The 24598-nt window shown below is 40.9% G+C and overlaps 1 protein-coding gene across 2 annotated transcripts in view; it reads right to left on the bottom strand.

Annotated features, from left to right (window-relative positions):
- The window catches only part of LOC143934462 (putative pleckstrin homology domain-containing family N member 1), a 115955-nt gene that overhangs the window by 1127 nt on the left and 90230 nt on the right, over positions 1 to 24598 (bottom strand). For both annotated transcript variants that reach the window (XM_077458112.1, XM_077458113.1), the window contains 5 exons: positions 23527 to 23669; positions 20095 to 20241; positions 12698 to 12784; positions 10037 to 10112; positions 3378 to 3454 (listed from right to left, as the gene is read on the bottom strand). In XM_077458112.1, coding sequence (XP_077314238.1) covers positions 3378 to 3454; positions 10037 to 10112; positions 12698 to 12784; positions 20095 to 20241; positions 23527 to 23669 — 530 coding nt within the window. The remainder of the gene's footprint in view (positions 1 to 3377; positions 3455 to 10036; positions 10113 to 12697; positions 12785 to 20094; positions 20242 to 23526; positions 23670 to 24598) is intronic.

Raw genomic sequence — 24598 nt, 5'->3', positions numbered from 1 at the left:
GTACCTTCATTAAATGTAACCATATTGCTACACTTAGAGGATCCCCGTCTTCTTTTATACTCCTGTAGCTCCTGTGGGATTTTGCCTCTAATTCCCTTGTGGAGGCTGCCATTTGTGGCTGGACATTTTATGGTTACACAACCTTTCACATTGGTTTGCGGAACGAATCATCTGAGTTTCCATTATTTCTTATGGGGAAATTTGCTTTGATATAAAAGTGCTTTGGATTACAAGCATGTTTCCGGAACGAATTATGTTTGCAATCCAAGGTTTTAGTGGATTCTCAAATCAAACATGACAATATTATACAGGACACTGGAGAAAGCCTGCATAGTGGTTTTTGTGGCTTGCATCTGACTGCTTTTAGTGGCAAAAAAGTAAAAATTACTGTACAAAACTATCCCTAACAATAGGGAACACAGGTATAGCAAAAAACAAAACTTTTTCTTTTAGTTTTGGACAGCATAGGGAATATGAGAGGGTGAATCTTCTCGGGGGAACACAGACAGCAATAAAAACCTACGTTATCAAAAAAAAAAAAAGTAAAAATGTTTTGATTTTTATTTTATTTTTTGTTTGTTTTAACTGTTTAAATAAAATTTTATTTTGAAAATTAATATTATGATTTTTGTACTAAACGTAAAATTATTTTCTTGGTGTCCATTCAGGGAAACAGGAACAATCTATAGACCAGCCCAGGATAATCCTTCCTACTACCAGCATGCCTTAGTTTTGTAGCAAAGCAATACAAAGATTATGATTATAACACTGAGAGGTAGTGGGAAATGTGTCCCTCAAGAGACTCCAAGAAAATAATTTTACAGCAAGTACCAAAACCCTATTTTATTGGTATTGCACTGAGGGATACAGGAAATCTATAACCTTCTAAAGGTCCAATAGCAGTCCAACTAAGGATTGCATAACACAGCAAACAGTGCTGAATAGCCCAGAAAAAAACAGTAGAACCGGGAGCTGCCTCCAGCTCAAAGAGCTGCCGGAAGGACCTTATACCTGAAGCTGAGGCCTTTCAAATCTGAAAGTTGCTTGATGCCAAAAAGTGATGACAGATCTACTAAAGTGAAGTGATCACAGATCTAGTAAAGTGTGCCTTGGCAAGAAAGGGTGGAAGCTGATCCTTGAGACCATAATTGTGGATGACTGTCTGAGCCACCAAGAAATAGTGGAACAAGAAGCCAGTGCACACTCACAGAAACCATCCAAGATGGCAAAAAAAGGGAATTGGTCTTTATGAAAATTAGTGGCTGAGAGATACCCTCACAGCTCAAACCACATCCAGGAAATGGAGGTAAATTTAATTATTTTGGCAAATTGGAGTCATACAGAGAGATTGAAGAAAAATGTTTTGGTTGAGCTGAAGGACAGAAACTATCTTTGGCAAGAAAAAAGTCCTGGGCTTCAACACCACCTTGTCCATATGCAAAACCAGGAAAAAGTTCCTGCAGGATAAGGCTGCCAGTTCAGGAACTTACCTCTTAAAGCGGGAGTAAACCCAGTTTCAAAAAACACTTACATTCCCGGCATGCCGGAAATGCTAACTTTCACATTGGTTGTGCTCTCAACCAAACTTTCAAACCATCCAATGGCTGATGTCCTAACTGATCACATGTGCAGCATCATGGCAGTTGAAGAATTATTAGAGGCCAAGATAGCAGCTTCCTTGACTGAAAACGATAGGAGGGTTTACTTCCACTTTAAAGGTAATAGTTGCAAGGAATAGCACCCTGTAGGTGGGAGTAGAGAGAGCAATGTATATGGTGTGTTCAAAAGACAGTTTCTGAAGCACAGAGAAAGACAGGACTCCAAACCATGGAGTCACAGGGGAATAAACAATGGCATACTCCTTGTACAAATTATTTAATCATGGAGTGAGAGGCCCGTCTTCTCTGAAACAAGATCAAAAGGACAGAAACCTAACCTTTGATAGTGCTGAGAAACACATGATGTTTCAGATCCAGCCGCAGAAAGATGCAGATTTATTCCACAGAGAACTCCTGGAGTGGTAGTCCTGATACTCGCACCAAGTGAAGAATGCCTTCCATGTCCAATGTCTTCCAAGTCTGATAAATCTAGGTAATCTAGGTAGGTAACCTTCCTAGCTTTTATCATCATAGTAATCACAGATTCAGGGAGTTCTCTGTTTTTCAAAACCTAGAGTTCAACAGCCATACCTAAAGCCAGCGACTATGAAGCAGGATGGCAAATCGGTCTTTGAGAGGATTCTAAGAGCCCACAAAGCATTTTCCAGGAATCAGAGCGTGTTCCAGGAATTTTGCCAGGTCGGTCTTCGGTGTCCTCCTGGGCTAGTCTGGAGCAATGAGGGTCACTGGAATGCCCTCTAACTTGATGCAGATGAGGAAGACATTTCAGGAGTGAAAAGACAAAAATCAGGATGTATTGATCCCACGGAGCCACAGAAGTATCCACTGCTTCCAATATAACAGCACTTCCATGCCTGAAGTAAATACCAGGACTCTTAGGGGTACAACGTATAACGTCAGTAGGACCAGTGATGTCACTCTTTCTACACCGGCAGGGACAATGAAGCCGAGAAATTATGCTGGGGAGGAGAGAGGGTCTCCTAAAAGCCCAGCACCAGCTATTTTCTTAGTTTTGTCCAAGGTAGGAAAAGGGGTTACAGTATATCTAAAACGTTTTTTGGTTTGGATAGTGCGTTTAAATTATTTTATTGTTATCTGTGTCCCATTGGAAATATTTTTTTTTTCGTCTGAAGTCCTAACAGGAAGTGAGAGATCTGAAGTGCAGGAAATTGCCTCAGACAGTTGCCACCAGAACAAATTCTCCAAATTGGAAGATTTCGTATTAATTCTCATTAACAACTCAAAAGGCTACATTTTCTCTTGCTTTCAGTTATATGACTTTGAAGAACAAATCAAGAGGGTACTCCCCAGCAGAGATACAGACATCAATAGAAACCCAACAGGGGCCCTAACCACTGTTTTTATTGCTGTCTGTGTGGCTTTAGGGGAGACTTTCCCTCACTTACTGTTCCTCTGATACGCTATTGTACTTTGATACACAGGGTGTCACAAGGGCAAAACACAAGGGGAGATATCCTAAACAAACACACCAAAAGCAATAAAAATCTTATTGAAGCTTTACTTATTTTCCATTCTACTGTGGTTATAAATGTGGTATTATTGCTTTTTGTACCTTTGTGGGAGTACGTTTCTCATATTTCTTGTTTTCATTTACATTGGGGCACAGACAGCATTAAAAACCTGCAACAGATTCCAATGCCTGAACACTATATCCAAAACTAAAGGAAATGCTTTATTGGGCTTCAGTGTCTTTGCAAACAGAATACAAAACATACACAATTGATACAAATAATTTACCTTTTGAAGATAATAAGTCCATTTACTGTAATCTTCTGGCGTCAAACACAAAATTAAGATTGGCTCCATAAGATCACCTAAAAATTACAAAAATATTGCATAAATATTGAAAAATAACATTAGCTCCCACTAAATATGTGCAGGACTAATGCGTTTCATAATTTTCAACATTGTAAAGTTAACATTGTGATACGTTAAAGAGGAACATTTTAAAGTGAGCCCTAATTTAATGACATTGCGTTTGCTAAAATTATTTTTTTTAAATAAAAAAAAAAACAATAATAGATTTCACCTTTTTTCACCCCTTGTTGCATCTAAGTGCTGTTGATTAGACATGTGCAAAAGGAAAAAATTTGTTTAGTTTCGTTTCGTTTTAATTCGTTAATTCATTAATTTCGTTTAGTTATATTCGTTAACTTCCTTAAATTCGAATTCGAAAAATCGGCCACATTCGAAAATATTTCAACCAAATTCGAAAATATTTCTACCGGATTCGAAATGATTTCAACATGATTCGACATTATTTCAACCGCATTCGAAATGATTTCAACATGATTCGACATTATTTCAACCACATTCGAAAATATTTTGTGACTCGACTTTAGGGCCATGTATCTCAGGGTCACTTAGTGCTAGAAACTCCAAATTTGGATATGTTGTAGTGCTAGTACTATTTTGTTTGCATACCAAATTTGGGGTTTCTAGCTATAAGTGACCCCGAGATATGTGGCCCCAAAATCGGGTCGCAAAATGTCATTCTCTGCTCTAATAACTAATAACATTTTGCGACCCGATTTTGGGGCCACATATCTCGGGGTCACTTATAGCTAGAAACCCCAAATTTGGTATGCAAACACAATAATACTAGCACTACAACATATCCAAATTTGTAGTGTCTAGCAACAAGTAACCCCGAGATACATGGCCCTAAAGTCGGGTCACAAAATATTTTCGAATGCGGTTGAAATAATGTCGAATGATGTTGAAATCATTTCGAATGCGGTTGAAATAATGTTGAATCATGTTGAAATAATTTCGAATGCATTCAACCCCAAATTTGGTATGCAAACACAATAGTACTAGCACTACAACATATCCGAATTTGGAGTTTTTAGCAGCAAGTGACCCCGAGATACATGGCCCTAAAGTCGAGTCACAAAATATTTTCGAATGCGGTTGAAATAATGTCGAATCATGTTGAAATAATTTCGAATGCGGTTGAAATAATTTCGAATCATGTCTAATTCATTCGAATTCATTCGTTATATTTCTTTCGTATTCGTTGTAATTTGTTATTTTTTTATTCGGACATTCGGATGCATCCGAATGTCCGAAAGATGCAAAATTCGTCCGAATTTCGATTCGTTACGAAACGAATTGCACAAGCCTACTGTTGATCTTTTGTATCTTCTTTTCTGTCACTACCTGACTACATGTAACAACTGCACGGCATTTCTCATAGAGAGTTTCCTAATTAGGAAGACATCATGGATCATGCTCGATGTGTGTTCAAACATTCACTTGTTGTCTCTTTTGGATGACAACATGGGAGCACAGTTGGGCAACAGGGATATGTCACCAAACAGAAAAGCATGTGAAGAAGAACCTTCATGGCGGGATCACAAGGTATCATTTTAATGAAAGCTTATATGAGATTTTAGTGCTTGGGTTCACATCTACTTTTAAACCTGAACACTAGGAAACCTAAAAAGCATCCCTTGCTGCATCTACACTTTTACCTACCCTATCCTCCTTTCTTCTAGGCTGGTCCCCAGAGCCTCCTCTCCTCTATGCCATGGTGGTCTAAGGTCCTCTGATTTGATCAAGACAAATGAAGAAACCAGAGCTCTGCATTGGATGTAAGGACACTGAGGAACAGTCCACCACTAGAGCCTAGGGGAGTGCTGTCTGCCAGTGGAGCAGACGATCTTTTAAGTAAAGCTGCTTTTCTGTCCCCCAGACATACATAAGCATTTAACCCTTGCACTGGGTATTTTTAGTATTTTTAGGTTTCATGAAGTTGGGCTTTAAAATATAAATATGACAGTTGCCATTTCTGATTTGTTTTTTTCTAAAGGTCCAAGCACCAGGGTTGTCATTCTCATCTTTACTTCTCTATTTGGTGAATTGTTGACCTTGACTTAGCATGCACTTTGAACTCCCATCCTGCATACTTATTCTAGGTTAGTAAAAAACTACTGTAGAGTTTCGGCATCAAATGTAGACCATTTTAAGGAGTGAATCCACTCACCCAAGTGAGACCCAGGTGTCGGTCTTATTTAATATTACTAGCTAGCCATTTCTCAATCTCAGCAGACCTGCAAGACTGAATCTCATCTGATGTATTCCAGTCACAGGCCAGCTCTTCTAATGTCGCGTACACACGATCGGATTATCCGGCGGACTTCCCCGAAGTTGGAAGAAGACCCCCGGACAGCGGCGGCGACAAAGGAGAAAGCCGGGCTCCTCCGCTAGTAAAAGAGCTAGCAAAAGAGCAGAAGATAGTGGAGGAGTCCGACGAGAAGACCCTCGAAGAAGGAAGAAGACCCCCCGGAGCTGTCTAATAAAGTATTTTAAAAACCTGTGTTGTGTTTTTTTTTATGTACACATTTTTTCCCCAGGTGAATGGGTAGGGGTACATCGTACCCCATACTTATTCACATAGGGTAGGGGGCCGGAATATGGGGGCCCCCTTATTAAAGGGGGCCCCGGATTCTGATAAGCCCCCCACCCGTAGACCGCGACAACCAATGGCCAGGGTTGTCGGGAAGAGGCCCTTGTCCTTATCAACAAGGGGACAAGGTGCTTTGGGGTGGGGGGCCACAGGGCCCCCTTCCCCAAAACACCCCCCCATGTTGAGGGCACGCGGTCTGGTACGGCTCAGGAGGGGGGGCGCTCGCTCGTCCCCACCCCCTTTCCTGACCGGCCGGGCTGCGTGCTCGGATAAGGGTCTGCTATGAACTTTGGGGGGGACCCCCACGCCGTTTTTTTCGGCGTAGGGCTTCCCCTTTAAATTCATACCAGGTGACGGGGCTCATGAGGTGTAAATCTCGCCGATGGAGGTGGCGACATTGACTTACTTCGCTTGTTCCGTCTACCTGAAGCCATGTTCAAAATGAACGGACTTTTCTCCGTGTGTGGGCAAGTCTGTTCATTTCAAAAGTCCGGCGGACCTCTGATCATGTGTACGCGGCATCACAGCCACTGCAATTTTTTCAGGTCAGACCTCAAGTGTAATTTGGATTCCTACCCATTAAGGCACAGACAGGAACACTCCCCAGGTCTGGACCACCTTTCCCAGGAGCCATGGTGGGGGGGGGAGGCGAACTGCATCAGGGGCATGGCTTAGGAGGAGTGCAAGGCTGAGGCTATTCACGTTTCCCTTCAATTGTTGAGCTAGTGGTGTGTCGGTGTCTCTTATACCCTCTAGAGGAAAGACCTGGCTTCCCAAGTGACTGGTTCACACACCCTTTGAACTAAGGTATATATACAGTATATATCGTAATGTACATAGCAGTGGCTTCAATGAAGGATTGAGCGTATTTTAAGTACATATGTTAACGAGATGCACAGATTGAAGCGGCATAATAGGATAAAACAATCAATAAAATGTAGTTATTGTGTCTGTAAACTAAATTAAAACTGTAACTCTCATTTATTGTAATTAGTGTACATATACAAAACTCTTGGGTATATATACATCTGCTGATGTCGGAATTTCCACATGTGGCTCTGCCCACACTATTACAACATGTTGTCTTTTTCCTATTATACACACAAACAAATAAAAGTTAGATTTAAATATAGAAGCTCTGTTTTAGTTATCACAGTCTATTGTGAAGCAAGGGGAGCCCTCTAGTGGCTGACTCTAAAGTAATAAAAGGTCAATGAAATGCCTTTGACACAAAAAGTGTATATATTATAAAATTGTATTAAAGCAAAAAAATATAAAACCTATCTTTTTTACATTTTGGATAAAGTAGGAAAAGGTTATAACCCCGGACACATTTTTGTTGGAAGAAGTTAGATGGTGCTAAATATCCCTATGGCCAGCAGACTTTCTGATCTTCTCTACTCCTCCACAGGAGTTTCCACTGCAGCCTGCACAAAGATCATTAGATTGACTTCTCTAGAACGGGAACAGCAATAGATGAATCGAAATTCAGCAGGTCACTGCTGAACCAGTTAAATTTTCATTCATCAATGGTCAACTTAAGACTAACCGCTAACATTGACTACAGAGATTAAAGGTTTTGTGTTCTAGTTGTTAATTTGTCTAGTGCAATAATCTACTATGAATGGGATTGTAGTTCACTATGATGTAGATACTTGGACCATGCAAAGCAATCTGTATTAATCTATAACATTATAGTGTTGAGTTTAATTAGGGAACAGTGTTTTACTGCCTAGTAAGTGTTTGGCCATAGAAAGCCCTAAATATATTTCTACCCAGCGATTCTTTTTGTCTAAAACTGGGCCTAGTGGTGAAGGGTCTGCAGTTAAGTCACTAAAACCAACTCTCAGACTGTCCATACAATTTTTCAGTTAATTTAAGTGTTTCTAAGCACTCCAATACAAAAAATGTAGACAGCAGCATGCCAGACAGTTTCCCCCTAAAGTATGTTCTCTTCTTCTGCAGGCTAATGCCCCGTACACACGACCAGACTTTTCAACATCAAAAGTCTGACGGAATGATTCCGGCAGACTATTCGAACGTGTGTGGGCTGCAGCGGACTTTTGATTTGCAAAAGTCTGACAGACTTTAGAAATGGAACATGTTTCAAATTTTTCCGACAGAACTCTGCCGGACCCAGAAATCCGCTCGTGTGTGTGCTAGTCTGACGGACTAAAACCGATGCTAGGGCAGCTATTGGCTACTGGCTATGAACTTCCTTATTCTAGTCCAGTCATACGTCATCACGTTCGAATACGTCGGACTTTGGTGTGATTGTGTGTGGCCAAGTCCGTTCATTCGGAAAGTCCGTCAGAACTCTGTCAGAACTCCGTCAGAACTCCGTTGAAAGTCTGCCGGACTTAAGTCCTGTCGTGTGTACGCGGCATTACTTTTCAATCTTTTTTACCTGATTATCCCATCTTCCCTAGAGTTTCAATTTCTAGGGTAACAATGGCCATTAATGAGTTTATGCAAGAGGAGCGTTGTCTACTTGCAGTACGTGTAACATGGTGCACAGGTACAAAATGTTCAAAAAACCTATGACTTAACAAATTTCTCAAGATGCTGTTTTCCTGAAGGGTTTATTATACTTTAATTAAATGGCTTGTACCAAAGCTTGTCACAAACTTCTTTGATTTCTTTGTCAGTAACTGGGAAGAAATTGAGAAATAATGTGGCAGATTGCTGAATATGTAGATTAAACACAGTGTTTAATCTAGGATAGAAACCAATTGGAAATGTACTTCAACTTCTACTGAGGATGTTTCAATTGAAGTCTTCCTTTGTTTCAATTGCCTATGCAGTTGGAATTGGGAAGTTAAAACAGTTGGTGGCAGTCTTCTGCAGACGGTTCTATCACTTGCCATTATTTATATAGCTAAAAGCCTCCAAAACTGTATGGCCAGAATTACAGGTTGGAACTGTAATGAAGGAGACTCCGGAGGAACCACAGATATGGATCTGAATAACAGGTTTTCAAAGGTAAGTCAAGCTTCATCTATTAAACTTTTCTTTCCAACGAGTTCCATTACTCTTCACCACAACTGATACTAAGGGTTTTGGGTTATCACTAAAGCCCCGACACACGACCGGACTTTTCAACATCCAAAGTCTGACGGAATGATTCCGGCAGACTATTCGATCGTGTGTGGGCTGCAACGGACTTTTGATTCGCAAAAGTCTGACAGACTTTAGAAATGGAACATGCTTCAAATTTTTCCGCCAGAACTCTGCCGGACCCAGAAATCCGCTCGTGTGTGTGCTAGTCTGACGGACTAAAACCGACGCTAGGGCAGCTATTGGCTACTGGCTATGAACTTCCTTATTCGAGTCCAGTCGTACGTCATCACGTTCGAATCCGTCGGAGTTTGGTGTGATTGTGTGTGGCCAAGTCCGCTCATTCGGAAAGTCCGTCAGAACTCTGTCAGAACTCCGGCAGAACTCCTTCGAAAGTCTGTCGGACATAAGTCTGGTCGTGTGTACGCGGCATAAGTCCTTGTACACACGGTCAGAGAATCCGTCGGAATGTGTCCTATCGGACCGTGTTGTCGGATAATCCGACTGTGTGTGGTATGCATCGGACTGATTCTGTCGGAATATCCGTCTGACCCAATTTTCCAACTTGTTGGAAATATTTTCTGACAAACTCCGATCATGTGTAGAGAATTCTGATCAGACAAAGTGCCACGCATGCTCAGATCAAATTCCTACACCAAAGCTATTGGCTACTAGCCTGAACGTAGTCCCGTCGTAACAAAATAACGTCATCACGTTCTGAACGATCGGATTTTCCGACAACTTGGTCCGACCGTGTGTATGCAACAGTTTCGGACACAATCCGTCGGACAAAATCCAACGGATTTGGTTGGCAGAATGTCCGACCGTGTGTACAGGGGCTAAGCATAAACATGTTGTTCCCAATACAAATACGGGTATCAGTGATAAACACATATAAATGTATATGAATATGAAAATTATAACTTGCCCATAATTTGGAATTCCAGTCTTTCATTCCAAGCTAGACCTCCTTCAATATGAATTGCATTTAATGGCAGGGTACCCTGTAATAAAAGGTATTTGTCAGAAATGTTGTTGTGAACAACAGTATATCTAATTCCAAGAACAAAAATGTAATATATTACAGTTTATTAATTCTTAGCTGATGACTGCATTTGTTTTCTTTCCATGCGTTTTTTCTTTATTGACACATTAGAAGAGGAAGTGTGTTGTCGTAGGCTCACCAGCTAAAAACTAACCATACTGTATCTATGGAAAGACAATCTTATCACCTTAGGACATTCAAAATTGTAGGACTTTAGAACACATCGCTATCTTCTTATCCTCATAAGAGATGGTTTGTATTCTATAGAGAGAACAGGGAATAATGTTAACTGATGACAGCACAAGCAGAGAGTGCAGGAAGTTGTCAGCTCACTGGTCTAGCATGATTAACAGGTATCTTTTTGAACTTATCCAACAGATATAACAAAATGTTTTTAATATTATATGTAACAGACCAAAAATTAGGCTGGCAGCTGCAGTATGTTGGCTTGGTGTACCCCAGATGGGGCAATACGCACCATGAGTAGGATAGCATGACACTGAGCTTATTCCAGGTATTTGGATTGCCCATCCGAAACTGTAGGTGCAAGTGTTAGTGAATATTACACACACATACTGTATACTGTACATTTGTAAAAGGTTTATCCAAATCAAATGAATAGTCCTTTCCAAAAATATATATACGGTATATACATATGTGGGGGGAAACATTTTTTTAATTTTTTTGGCTTTTTGACCCCTGACCTTGTCTGATGCCATGACTCCCTGCCCAATTGGGGGGTGGAGCAATAGGGTGCCTAGTGTATATATATTCAGGAGGCAAACATTTGTTGGCTTCAGCTTGAGGGAGACGTATCCCTGAAACGTGTCATCCTGCTGACATCGCCAACCGTTCAGTCATCCATTGCCACAATGATTGACCATAAGAGAGTGTCATGGCTGTTTGATTTCCTTTAATAAACCTTGGATAATGCATTAGGCATTTGCACCCCCTGTTTGTTTTTTTTGGAAACCATTTTAAGCGTTTGTTATATCTGTTCAGTAAGTGAACAAAAAAAGACACTGCTTGTGTCAGAAATTCAGTGCTTTGTTTCCTGTGCCTACTTCCTGCATTGTCTCAAAGAGAGTGGTTAGTCTTTTTAGTCCTTATTTTGGGACTATAGAATGTTTAGCCTTTGGCCGCGTACACACGCGCGGACTGTTGGCCCAACTTTGTCCGTCCAACAGTTTGAGCGAACAGTCCGCTCAAACTTAGCATGGACGGACATGGCCACACACGACGGACGAACAGTTTGCTGAAACCGTGCGCGATGACGTGAACGGCACGTACGACGGGACGAAAAATACGACGTCCTATACACTGCAATGCAACCTTCCGACGTGGAAATCCTTTCTGAGCATGCGCGAGACTTAGTTGGCCGAACAAGCCTACACACGAGCGAACAGTCCGCTGAAACCTTGTTTCAGCGGACAGTTTTTCGGAATTTCCGTAAGACCTTGTTCGGCCAACTGTCCGCTGAAACTGTCCGCTGAAGGCCCACACACGAGCGGACTGTCCGCCCAAACACTGTTCAGCGGACAAGGTTGGGCGAACAGTCCGCACGTGTGTACGCGGCCTTTGTGTTTTGGAGATGGTAGAGTAAGTGGGTCTGAATAGTATAGCGAGAGAAAAGTGGGCAAAAATTCTGTGTGTTGTCAGCCTATAAGAAGACTTAGGGGGGCATTTATAGCATATCAAGTAGTTTTTGTACTTATAGGTTCTTTATAGAGTAAATCTGCATGTCCTGCACACATGTAATGCATACGCTGTCTATTGAAATCAATATAGAAGAATAAAATTTTAAGCAACCTGTCAAAGACATTTGAAAAGTGTTAAACCAATATCTGGTAAAACGGAGTGCCAACCATCCCTTACATTATGCTCCTGAAAACTGACCTTTAATTGATTGTTAGAGGATTCTGCGTGGCATTGCTCATTAAATTATTAATTACACCGAAGACTAACCATAAACGTGTGCACAGGGTGTGCCAGGTGTGCCCAGGCACACCCTAATCACCCCAGCACACCCTAATCGCCCAGTGTGGCGCAGATTCCCGCTGTTTAGACCCCTGCTATTTCACTAAAGCCCCTCATTTAAAAAAATAAAGAAAGAAAATAAGATTGTAAAAAATAATAAAAATAAAGACTACTGACATCGTCCACTGCCCTACTGACACCAATCTCTGCCCTACTGACACCCCCATTCCTCTACCAACGCTGCCAGTATATATACACATGCACAGACATTCATATGTGTTTGAGCTTTTGGGTGCACACCCTAATGCAATAGGCTGGCATATCTATGAGACTAACATTTTAACACTGATGCCAAGCTTGATTACTATGTAGGGGTCCTTCAGATCGATTCCTTTTAGGTAATAATACATAGGCCCCCAGCTGGTCACGTTCCATCCAAGCAACAGTTACTGAGACATTGGATGGAATACAGCACCTACAAACACACCCATATACACTTATCTTGTGGCCATTAAATTAAGGACTGGCATTAGTGAAAGAAATTCTGAATACTCCACAAAAACTTACATGGTGCATAACAGTTGTTCTATCAGGATCGACAGATAGGAAGATTAGATCTTCCTGAAAAAGCACCAGAATCCGATCCTCAAAATCCTTAAAAATAATAAATAGGTGTCATTATTTGTGCAAATGCAAATAAAATTAGTACAAGCCTCAATTAAAAATTGACATCTAAATCCAAAATAAAAGCAGAAGTCATAGTTTCATACAATTGCAAATATATAGGGAAGTCACGCACTATGATTCATAGGTACTGCATGAGTAGTTTTCATCTGAAACCTGGCAGTGTTAATGCTGGAACACACAGAATATGAATATACAGTAACTATTGAAAGAAGATTGTATTAGAAGTTCAGTACAGCCACTGCATTCATGAGGGGCATAGAGGACCATATTAATGAGAAACAAACACTGGAAATGAATCGGTTTACTTCACAGGAGATGCTAGTAAGAAAAAAACATTAAAACAATTAAAAACATAGAAAATGCTACTTTTTTTTATTTTCAGAAGACCCCCTGTTAAAAAAAATATGTCTCTCCGTACTCCAGTGCTGCCCCCAGATTCTTCCTATATCCTGCACTGGCTAGATGATCGACAGTCAGCTTTATTCTACCCATTTCCTGTGAGCCAAGCTTGTCATTGACACACACCCTAGGGGTGCGCCATCACACAGCCTTCGTTCACAGTACTCCTGGATTGATATTCCCTCAATACATGTCTCAATGTTCAGTCTAGGAGGATGTGCTGCCCCCCCAACTTTACCACGAAAAGAAGAGAAAGGACTCATGACAACATTGGACCAGCTAGAGATCTGCAATGAAAAGGTATGTATAGGGTGTTTGGTCTTTAACCTAGTCTTAGCATGCAAATATAGAGCTGGAGTTCTCCTTTAAGATCAACACAATGAATTGAATGGAAATCTGGTCTCCAACTGTGTAAAGGATTCTTAGGTTTCTTTCAAGAATTAAAAAAACATAAGAATCATACACACAGCAGAAAGCTTAGCGGTGTTATATGTGAAGTTGAATTTTTCCATCTACCTTTTTCAATCATACCAGATTGAAATAGTGAAATCTGGGCTTGGAAACGGTCGGTCCCCCCCCCCCCCCCCCCCCCTTGGGGAGTGTGTGAGCTTTCTCGTCAAACACATACAGGTATACTGCTTTTTGCAGTTGATCTATTTTTCTCTCCTTACAACATTTCTATGACCCAAGACCCCAGGTTCAATCTTGTAATGGGATTTTATCTGATAATCATATAGGTGCCCGGTTTACATCACAAACAACCATTATCTCCTATATAAGTGGGAATCCATTATTGGCTTCTGGTACGATTACATTGGGGATAACTCTATAGTAAGTACATACAATTAATCTCTTTTCCCCCCACTTTTTTTCTCCTTTTTTCTACTTTCTTCACATTTTGAGTAGTGTTGGGGGCAATGTCGGAATTGGAGAATTACTTTGGTAATTATATTGGTATATATTTTTGTGTAGTGATTATACTGGTCTAAATCCTGCATCTCCTGGATACCATCTACTCCTCCCATTTTTTATAGGCACACCGCTTCCGATCTATTGGTTATACTATGTTGAGTTCACAGCATGTAAGTAATAATGCTCTTTTTTATGAGAAGTATTGCACTAATTAAATGAGATTTTATTTACATATAAGACTTCAAGAATTCAAGACTTCTCCAGAGCCTCTCCCATCCTCTGGAACTCCCTGCCCCAGTCTGTCCGCTCAGCCCCTACCCTGTCCACCTTTAAGAGTTCCCTGAAAACTCATTTATTCAGGGAAGCCTATCCCACACCCACCTAACTGTCCCCGAGCCACCCCCATCAAATCATTCTCTGCAGCTATTACCTTTTGTACCACCACCCCCTCCCTTTAGAATGTAAGCTCTACGAGCCGGGCCCTCCTGTACCTTTTGTATTGCACTGTAATTGTGTTGTCCCCCTATACATTGTAAAGCGCTGCGTAAACTGTTGGCGCTATATAAATCGATAATAATAATAATATTATATATATATATATATATATATATGTATATGTATATATGTATATGTATATGTATATATATATATATATATATATATATATATATATATATATATATATATATATATATATATATATATATATATATATATGTGTATATATATATATGTATATATATATATATATATATATATATATATATATATATATATATGTATATATATATATATGTATATATATATATATGTATATATATGTATATATATATATATATATATATATATATTCCTTTTCTGGCCTATGTAGTACATATTTGTATTGTTTATGATATTAATTTCTCCCACGTCTTCTAATTTAACCACTTGCTTACTGGGCACTTAAACCCCCCTCAGTCCCAGACCAATTTTCAGCTTTCAGCGCTGATGCACTTTGAGTGACAATTGCGCGGGCATACAACACTGTACCCAAATGAAATTTTTATCATTTTTTTCCCACAAATAGAGCTTTCTTTTGGTGGTATTTAGTTACAGCTCGGAGTTTTATTTTTTGCTAAACAAACAAAAAAAGATGCAAAAAAAAAAAAAAATAAAATCATGTTTTAATAGTTTGTTATAAAATTTTGCAAACGGGTCATTTTTCTCCTTCATTGAAGTGCGCTGATTAGGCGGCACTGATAGGCTGCATTGGTGGGCACTGATGGGCTGCATTGGTGGGCACTGATGGGCTGCATTGGTGGGCACTGATAGGCTGCACCGGTGGGCACTGATAGGCATAGTTAAGGCGGCACTAATAGGCACAGATAAGGCAGCACCGATGGGCACAGATAAGGCGGCACTGATGGGCAAAGATGGGCACAGATAAGATGGCACGGATGGGTGGCACGGATGGGTGGCACGGATGGGCACTGATAGGTACCACAGATAGATGGGACTGATGGGCACTGATAGGTGGCACTGATAGGTGGCTCTGATAGGTGGCACTGCTGGGCACTGATGGGCGGCACTGCTGGGCACTGATGGGCGGCACTGCTGGGCACTGATGGGCGGCACTGGGGTGCAGCACCTTTGAGCAGATTGGGTGGCACTGTGGGTGGCACTGTGGGGTGGCACTGTGGGTGGCACTGTGGGTGGCACTGTGGGTGGCACTGTGGGCACTATGGGCACTGACGGGGGGCACTTACTTTTGCTTTTATTTAATTTCAGGATGGCACTGCGGGAGGCAGGTGGGCACAGGCAGGTGGCAGGTGGTCCCTTGTATTGATGGCCGTGATCGGGACTGATGTCCCGATCACGGCCGCCGGTGATCGGCTTTTTTTTTCTCTCCTCGCGCTGTCAGCGCGAGGAGGAATAATAGCCGATTACCGGCTCCGTTCTATCACATGATCAGCTGTCATTGGCTGACAGCTGATCACGTGATAAGGGGTCGGGATCGACCCCTTACACGGATCGGTGATCAGGCGAGTCTCACGGACTCGCCGATCACAGAGCGCGCCGAAAATGTAGGTCCGCACTAATGCCGTCATTTGGCAATAGCGCGGATCTGAAGTGGTTAAGGTTCTCTGGTTAGAAGTCAGAAAGTAATTGGTTCTGAAGAAGCTGTTATGTGAAATGCATCAACCATTCTTTTTGATACTATCTGTGGCTATTACTGTTGAACCTCAAGAAATTACTTAATTACATAATTTTTTTTGTGTATCAAACTTTTGTAGAATAAAATTATTGAAAAGTATTTTGTTATAATTCCTCGATGGTACCGGGATAATCCATTTAGTTGGTTCTCCTTTTTTTTGTAAATTGTATATCGTATGAGGTACCCCCATAGCCTTTTTGTTCACTTTTTTTTTTTTCACAGCGGAATGTTAATCCAGAATTTATAAGGTCAGGAATTTTTATTTTTTTCCTACGATTCTTGGTTAAGCTCATGGATCCTCTGCTGATTGCAAGGGAACTGCTCTATGTGAAAGGGCCCAAAGATTAAATGGCTGTGGGCACAGCTGGGCAGCACCGGTCACTGATATGGCTTCCAAGGGTGCCAGCATCTAAATAGCTACAGCAGCAGCAAGGGTGGCAATGCTGCAGTGATTTAACTGCAGAAGGATGAGAATTTTCTCTGTATGAAAGGAAGTGACTATCCAACGGTTCTACTGCAACATGGCATCATCGGTCATTTACAAAATGTTCTAGCAGCCACTTAGAAAATCATAGTACAACCTACATCACTTTAACATTAATCTGTGACTTCCCTACATATGTGCAAGATAATGAATTGGGACTTTTTCTATTTGCTAACCAAACTGCACAGAAAGAATACAGGAAGTCTGTGTCATTGTATTCAGAGGGCCAGTTTGCATCGTATGTATGTTTATACAGTATGTAATGTCACACCTTCAATGTCACACCACTTGCTCAAACTCAATCTATCCAAAACCGAACTTATAATTCTTCCTCCCTGTGTGCCCCTTCCTCTGATCTCTCTGTTAAAATCAATGGCACAGCTATAAGCCCATCCCCGCATGCCAATGTCCTTGGTGTAGTCCTGGACTCTGAACTCTCTTTTAAGCCCCACGTCCAATCACTGTCCAAATCTTGCTGCCTCAACCTCTGCAACAACTCCAAAATACACAACAAAGCTCTTAACTGGGCATCTCAACTACTGCAACTCCCTTCTCATTGGATTACCTCTACATAGTCTATCCCCCCTTCAATCCATCATGAATGCTGCTGCCAGACTTATCCACCTTACCAATCGCTCTGTGTCTCAATCCCTCCACTGGCTTCCACTCACCCAACAAATTAAATTCAAAATACTAATAACTACTTACAAAGCCATCCACAATTTAGCCCCCACCTACATCACTAGCCTAGTCTCTAATTCCATGTATAAACGGTCGGACTTTCCGGCAGAAAAAGTCAGATGGAATCATTTCATCAGATATTCCGATCATGTGTGGGCTTCAGCTGACTTTTTTTTTTCGAAAATTCTGACGGACCTAGAAATAGAACATGTTCTAAATCTTTCCGACATAATCAATTCCTATTGGGAAAACCGTTTGTATGCTGTTTCTACGGACCAAAAATGATGCAAGGGCAGCTATTGGCTACTGGCTATTGAACTTAATTTTTCTAGTCCCGTCACAGGTGTTGTACGTCAACGTGTTCTAAACGATCGGACTCTGGTGTGATTGTGTGTAGGCAAGTCTATTTCAGCGGAACTCCGTCGGAAAAAACCATCAGAGTTTATTCTGACAGAAAAAACGGTCGTGTGTGTACGCGGCATAAATACCAACCTACTCGTTCTCTTTGTTCCTCTCAAGATTTCCTGCTCTCACCTCCTCCCATGCTTGCCTCCAGGACTTTTTCAGAGCCTCTCTAATCCTATGGAATGCCTTACCCCAATCTGTCTTATTATCTCCTACTCTGTTAGCTTTGAGACAATCCCTGAAAACCCTCCTCTTCAGAGAAGCCTACCCTACCCACACCGAACAACTGTATTTTCATTTTCTCCATCAGCTCATCCCCCATAGTTGTTACCTTTTGGCCCACTTGACCCTACTTTCTAGGGATTATAAGCTCTAATGAGCAGAGCCCTTTGATCCCTCTGTGTTGATTTGTATTGTAAATGTACTGTCTGCCATCATGTTGTAAAGTGCTGTGCTAACTGGTGGTGCTATATAAATCCTGTATTATAATAATAATAATATGGGGTTGCAGATTATCAGAATATAGCCTTCAGCTTTCCTTGGAAGCAGATCTGAAACAAATCTCATGCAAACGGGATGCAAAATGCATCCATTCTGAATCAAGCGTGTTTTTAAAACAGCTACAGGGAAAATGAAAGCTTGGTGTGGATATTTTGTTTTACACTTGCTAGTCCTTATCACAAAACATCTACAAGAAAAATGTATTCTCCTCCTTCCATTTAATGCATCAGCGCTTCCCATAACCCCCATGCACTCAACATCCTTACCACCAATAGTCCCCAATAAAAATGATATAAAACTAAAAATCAGATGCGCTTGGTGTACCGCAAAATCGCAGCACTATATCTGGATATAGGAATATTAACTATAAAACCAAAATAGTGCCCAAAACCACATGAAAACCAGTCTGTGACTAAATATACTTGTGCACAACAAAATATATTTCAGCTCTGTTTACATCAATAAAAATAATTAAAAATTAACTGTTTACACAAATATAAAGTACAATCAAATGTTAACTCATACAACTGTTCATAAAGCTTATGTAAAAAACAAATTCCACACCCAGTGTCCACCAATAGCTCAAAAGGCTGCTAAAGAAGTTTGTGCATTGAAATCAAACATTATACTATAACATCACTGGCTGCAAGCCCTGATCCTACGTGTGTTTTGTCTGCAGTAGGACATCCTCAGGGAGTATCTGGCGTACCCTGAGGATGTCCTACTGCAGATGAAATACATGGAAACATACAGTGTGCCTGGGTTTAACCCTTTTCACAAGCACATTTAAGCTCTATAACACAGAGATCATATCTTTCTGGTAAGAAGTTGGCACTTTTGGTGGTCTGGTAAGATGGGAACACCAAACGTTTGGTTTCAATGCACAAGTTTAATACCATGAGTTAGCATCCCTTTGGACTATTTGTGTACACTGGATGTGGACTTTATTTTTCACATATGTTTTTTGAACAATTGTATGAGTTAACTTTTGATTGTCCTTTATATGTGTGTAATTAGTGACTTTTTCATTATTTGTATTGATGTAAAATATGTTTTATTGTGCACGGGTCTATTAAGTCACAGACTGGTTTTCACATGGTGTGGCATACTGTTTTGGTTTTAAAATCCCCAATAAGCCATGAAGCCAAGACCTCACACAACTGAGTCTGTTCTCCATTGATCCAGAAATAATATGCACAAGACATTATGTGGACAACATACCTCATTTGAATTGTGGATTCTAGCAAATACACACCTGCAATCATCTGTTCTGACATACTATCTGCTTAAATATTTTCTTTAGTTTTCTAAACACAAAAACTGAATTTAAATACTTGAATGAGTCCTAAAACTCCTAGGAAGCGACCCAACCCTTAGGGTTTCTGGCTACATCTTTTGAATGCTAGGCATTATGGCCCACATCTAAGCATGGCTATTTACATATTATGTTTCGTGAACTCCTGAAAATATATCAGCGATTAAAACACAAATCTAAGCATGGCTATGTACATATTCTGTTTCTCGAACTCCTGGAAATATATCAGCGCTGTTTAATTAATTAATTCATGGATATGCCGATTAAAGAAGTCATGAAGGCCAGCTGGAAAAAAAAAAAAACATGAAATGTCTTCTATACAAATAAGGTGATATTGAACAAAAACGGGTAACTTATTGCATTCAGATCTGGTCAATGTGACCTACTCCATCTATCGTGTGAGCTGCTCTCACTGCAGAAAGGTAGACGGCGCTACCCATGTGTTGGATCGGCTTGCCTTCCCAATTCAGGATGGGGCATGATGACAGATACCTCACTAGCTCCTTCTTCTTCCACAAATGGTCACATGGAATCTTTAAGAAGGGATAAAAAGATACATATTAGCTGCAATGTGTAATACAAAAGCTATATAAGGCTATTTTCACCGTCAAAAAGACACCCCAGTTGAAAATTAAAAATATTTCATACTATCAAATATTATAATTGCCCAATTGATCCAAAGCATTTCTTCAAAATTTTGCATAATGAGTAACCTCAGTCTTTCTCAAGGAATGAGAAATTTCACTTAGAAAACACACTGGAGGCAATTACAGGTGAAATTGGTTTCACATCAATCAGAGCAAAGGATGGATCTAAGAAAAACTCCTGAAATCATTTTAAGCAACCTTTTCCACCAGTAGGGGGCACCCTTTCACTGCCTACAAGCTATTGTTTAGATAAATATCTCATCTTTATTTGTCAAAGATATTATATTTTTAGCAATTGAACCTAAATACCATCATCTTGAAAAAATAATTTAACATATAGTAATATTACAGGTAACCTAACTGTATTATGCTTAGGCGATTCAGTTCGCATTGTGCGCTATACAAGTATTTTATTCATTCATTCATTCATCAGATATTTTTGTAAGGCAGAAAACAACCCTAAATATCCAAATAAAATGATTTTCTGTGCACTGATATCATTTGAATTCTTGTTGCTATGAATTACTGCACATGATTTCAGCTCCTCTAATAATAATAGTGTGTACAAGTGAACATACAGGTCCTACATGTCTACACTGTACACAAAATATAAATGTACACTGATTAAATACACAAATTGATTTAATAGAAAATCAGTACTGTAAGGAAAGTCTCATTCAGGCAGGGACAGTAATCCAGCCTCCTGCCTACCAATGGAAAAAGACAGACAAAAGAAAGGAGGGTCTCAAAAAAGTGTTGAAGAACTTGGATGAGTTCCATGGGAGGCAGAAAAAACACATGGGGGAGGCAAGGATGAATGAGGAAGAAATTGTAGGCTGTCAGTAAAAGGCACATCCTCCAACACTCTAGGAGGAATTCAGTGGCACAATCAACTAAAAAGTGATGTTCCCGTAATATCTTATACTTTTCAACAAACATACACTATATTGTCAAGGGTATTGGGACGCCAGCCTTTATACGCACATGAACTTTAATGGCATCCCAGTCTTAGTCCATAGGGTTCAATATTGCGTTGGCCCACCCTTTTGCAGCTATAACAACTTCAACTCTTAATATTTGACCATTCTTCCAGAAGTGCATTTGAGAGGTCAGGCTGCAAAGGACCACTATGGTTCATGGAAGACAGACTGGAGGGGTCACTATGGTACATTGAAGGCAGGAAAGAAGGATCACTATGGTATAAGGAAGTCAAGAAGGAAGGGTCACTATGACACCTGGATGGCAGGAAGGATCACTATGGCACATGGAAGGCAGGAAGGATCACTATGGTACATGGAAGGCAGGAAAGAAGGATCACTATGGTATATGGAAGTCAGGAAGGAAGGGTCACTATGACACCTGGATGGCAGGAAGGATCACTATGGCACATGGAAGGCAGGAAGGATCACTATGGCACATGGAAGGCAGGAAGGATCACTAGGGTACATGGAAGGCAGGAGCACTATGGCACATGGAAGGCAGGAACACTATGGCACATGGAAGGCAGGAACACTATGGCACATGAAAGGAGAATTCACTCATGGAGGCTCAATAGTCTCCAGGGGCTCAGGCAGACATCAGGAGCACTGGCTGCTTTAAAATCTCCTGCCCACACAACCCCTTCCTAGGGACAGATTGGCTGCAAGCCAGGGATTGTGGGTGGGCGCAGGGGGACATGGGAAGGAGGTGGACAAGACCGAACTTACCTCCTCCTCCTTCCTTGTAAGTTATGTACAGCAGGCAGGCAAGCCGGTGAGTGGGTCGAGGGAAGTGGGGAGATTGTTCTGCTGGACACTGAGCGAGCCTCAGCTTGACAACTGCAGTATGGTGTGCAGCTGACAGGGGGATCGGCGGAGTCCAGTGAGGACTCAGCCCGGATTCAAGGGACAAGCCCAGATTCAGCCTGGACTCAGGATACAATCAAGCCATATAGTGTATACGCTCAAGGGATAAGAAACTTCATTCAAATTGACAATAATATCTCAGTCCACCCAAAACTTAAGATGAACACACACCAATAGAATTTCAGTCAAAAATTTTCATTTTCTTAACATTCGTTCCATTTCCTAGTGGTTAGTAGGGTCACATCGACGTTGTTTGCTACCGCACTGACCAAGAAAATTCAAGGTAACAGGATGAAAATGTTTTTCTCAAACAAACTAAATTTTGACTATGGATGTGGTGCTCATTCGGGAAAAAAACATATATATTGTAATGCGCATGGTGTAGGCTCTAAATATACCTGTTAAATATATCTGGGATTCAAAAAGTAGCAGACCTGGAAAAAAATGTAAAGGCTTTAAAACTACCGTATTTGCCGGCGTATAAGGCGGCTGGGCATATAAGACGACCCCCCTACTTTTCAATTTAAAAAGTTGGTTTTGTGTTGTACTCACTGTATAAGACGACCCCCTTGTGCGGGAATTCCGTATGTTCAGAAACGAAGTTGGCGCCGGGTAACATGCTGTCTCACAGTATACATATAGTATATCGCCCTGAGCCAATCACGGCAAGCTATGCATTCTATTATTGCATACAATGCCTGCTCGGATTGGCAGAGGCTGTTACATCATCAGCCCGCACCTCTGACTCTCACAGCCAATCCGAGCAGGCTGCAGAGGTTGTTACTCCAATCCGAGCAGGCGCTGTATTCATTAATAGAATACATCGCTCGCCGGGATTGGCTCAGCGGTGTATATTGTATGTATACAGTATTACCGCACACTTGGCGAGTATCCAGAGGGCTTAACATCCAGCGGCCGGCTGGCATATGATAACCCCAGCTTTATATCCGGCGTATAATCGACCCCCGCTTTTTGCTCATTTTTTTTTACTGTAAAAGGTCGTCTTATACGCCGGCAAATACGGTAAATCATTTCACTCAATGATGGCCAGATCAAATGCTCTGATGAACAATTTTTCAGACTCTCCAAACAAACATTTAAACAGAAGTCTACTGTGTACAGTATGGCAAGCTTTACATTTTGGCTATGAAGAACATTTTGTTGGATTCCCCAGCTCTGCAGCTTTCTATTCAAATATACAGAGTTGTGGAGTGCTTATGGCTTGACTTTATAGCATAATAAAGGTCGTGCGCATCCTGTAGGCACCAGATGGTCAACTAAAGTCAAATGTTAATATGTGAAGATGTTGTTATATCTGTAAACTCACTAAATAAGACAAGATGCTGATAGATGGTGAGGCTGGGGGGTAATGGGTGTTGGCCGCCTGGATGTGATCATGTAGAGCTGAAATCCACAGACTCCTCTCACTGGAGCTGAGACAGGACACCTGCCGCGGCTCTATCATTGGGCCTGCAAACATTACAATGAGGAAAAATTAACAATGTAAATGATACATTTTAATATTGAATTTATGGTTAGTACAGAAGACACACCAATTTTTTGCAAAAAGCAACAATACAAGCCACAGAAACCGTTAAACTTCGTTTCATCACATTGGAGGTGTCACAGCAATGAATAATTATTTCTCATTATAGCTGTTAACTTTTTGCATGTTGCATACAGTTATTTAAGTTGTCAAATAAGACCAGATTTGATCGTATACTGTCAAATTTTAACCTCTCCTCCGCTTCCTAACAATAAATCTGCAGATGAAGATGACAATATCCGGAGAAGGGGAATATTTGGTTGAGATGTCTCCTACCTGAAACCTGGACGACCTAAAAAAGAAAGGAATGGAGCCAAGAGAGGATCCACAAGGGGGAGGAAGGCCCAATCAAAGCCCTTGTACACACGGTCGGAGAATCCATCGGAATGTGTCCTATCGGACCGTGTTGTCGGATAACCCGACTGTGTGTGGTATGCATCGGACTGTTTCCGTCGGAATATCCGTCGGACCAAATTTTCTAACTTGCTGGAAATATTTTCCGACAAACTGCTCCGATCGGACATACTCCGATCATGTGTAGAGAATTTCGATCGGACAAAGTGCCACGCATGCTCAGATCAAATTCCTACATCAAAGCTATTGGCTACTAGCGTGAACGTAGTCCCATCGTAATGAAATTACGTCATCACGTTCTGAAAGATCGGATTTTTCGACAACTTTGTCCGCAACAGTTTCGGACAAGATCCGATGGACAAAATCCGACGGATTTGGTTGTCGAAATGTCCGACCGTGTGTACAAGGGCAAAGAAGAACATTTTAGACTGCTCAGGCATTTTTAACATAGTAATAGTAAAGTCGTGTTATCAGATGAAGAAAAGGAGGTTTTGAATTG

The sequence above is a fragment of the Lithobates pipiens genome, unplaced genomic scaffold (genome assembly GCF_037356315.1).
Source record: "Lithobates pipiens isolate NorthernLeopardFrog02 unplaced genomic scaffold, aLitPip1_a1.2 Scaffold_27, whole genome shotgun sequence".
Lineage (NCBI taxonomy): Eukaryota > Metazoa > Chordata > Amphibia > Anura > Ranidae > Lithobates > Lithobates pipiens.
This window is presented reverse-complemented; position numbering and strand designations above follow the sequence as displayed.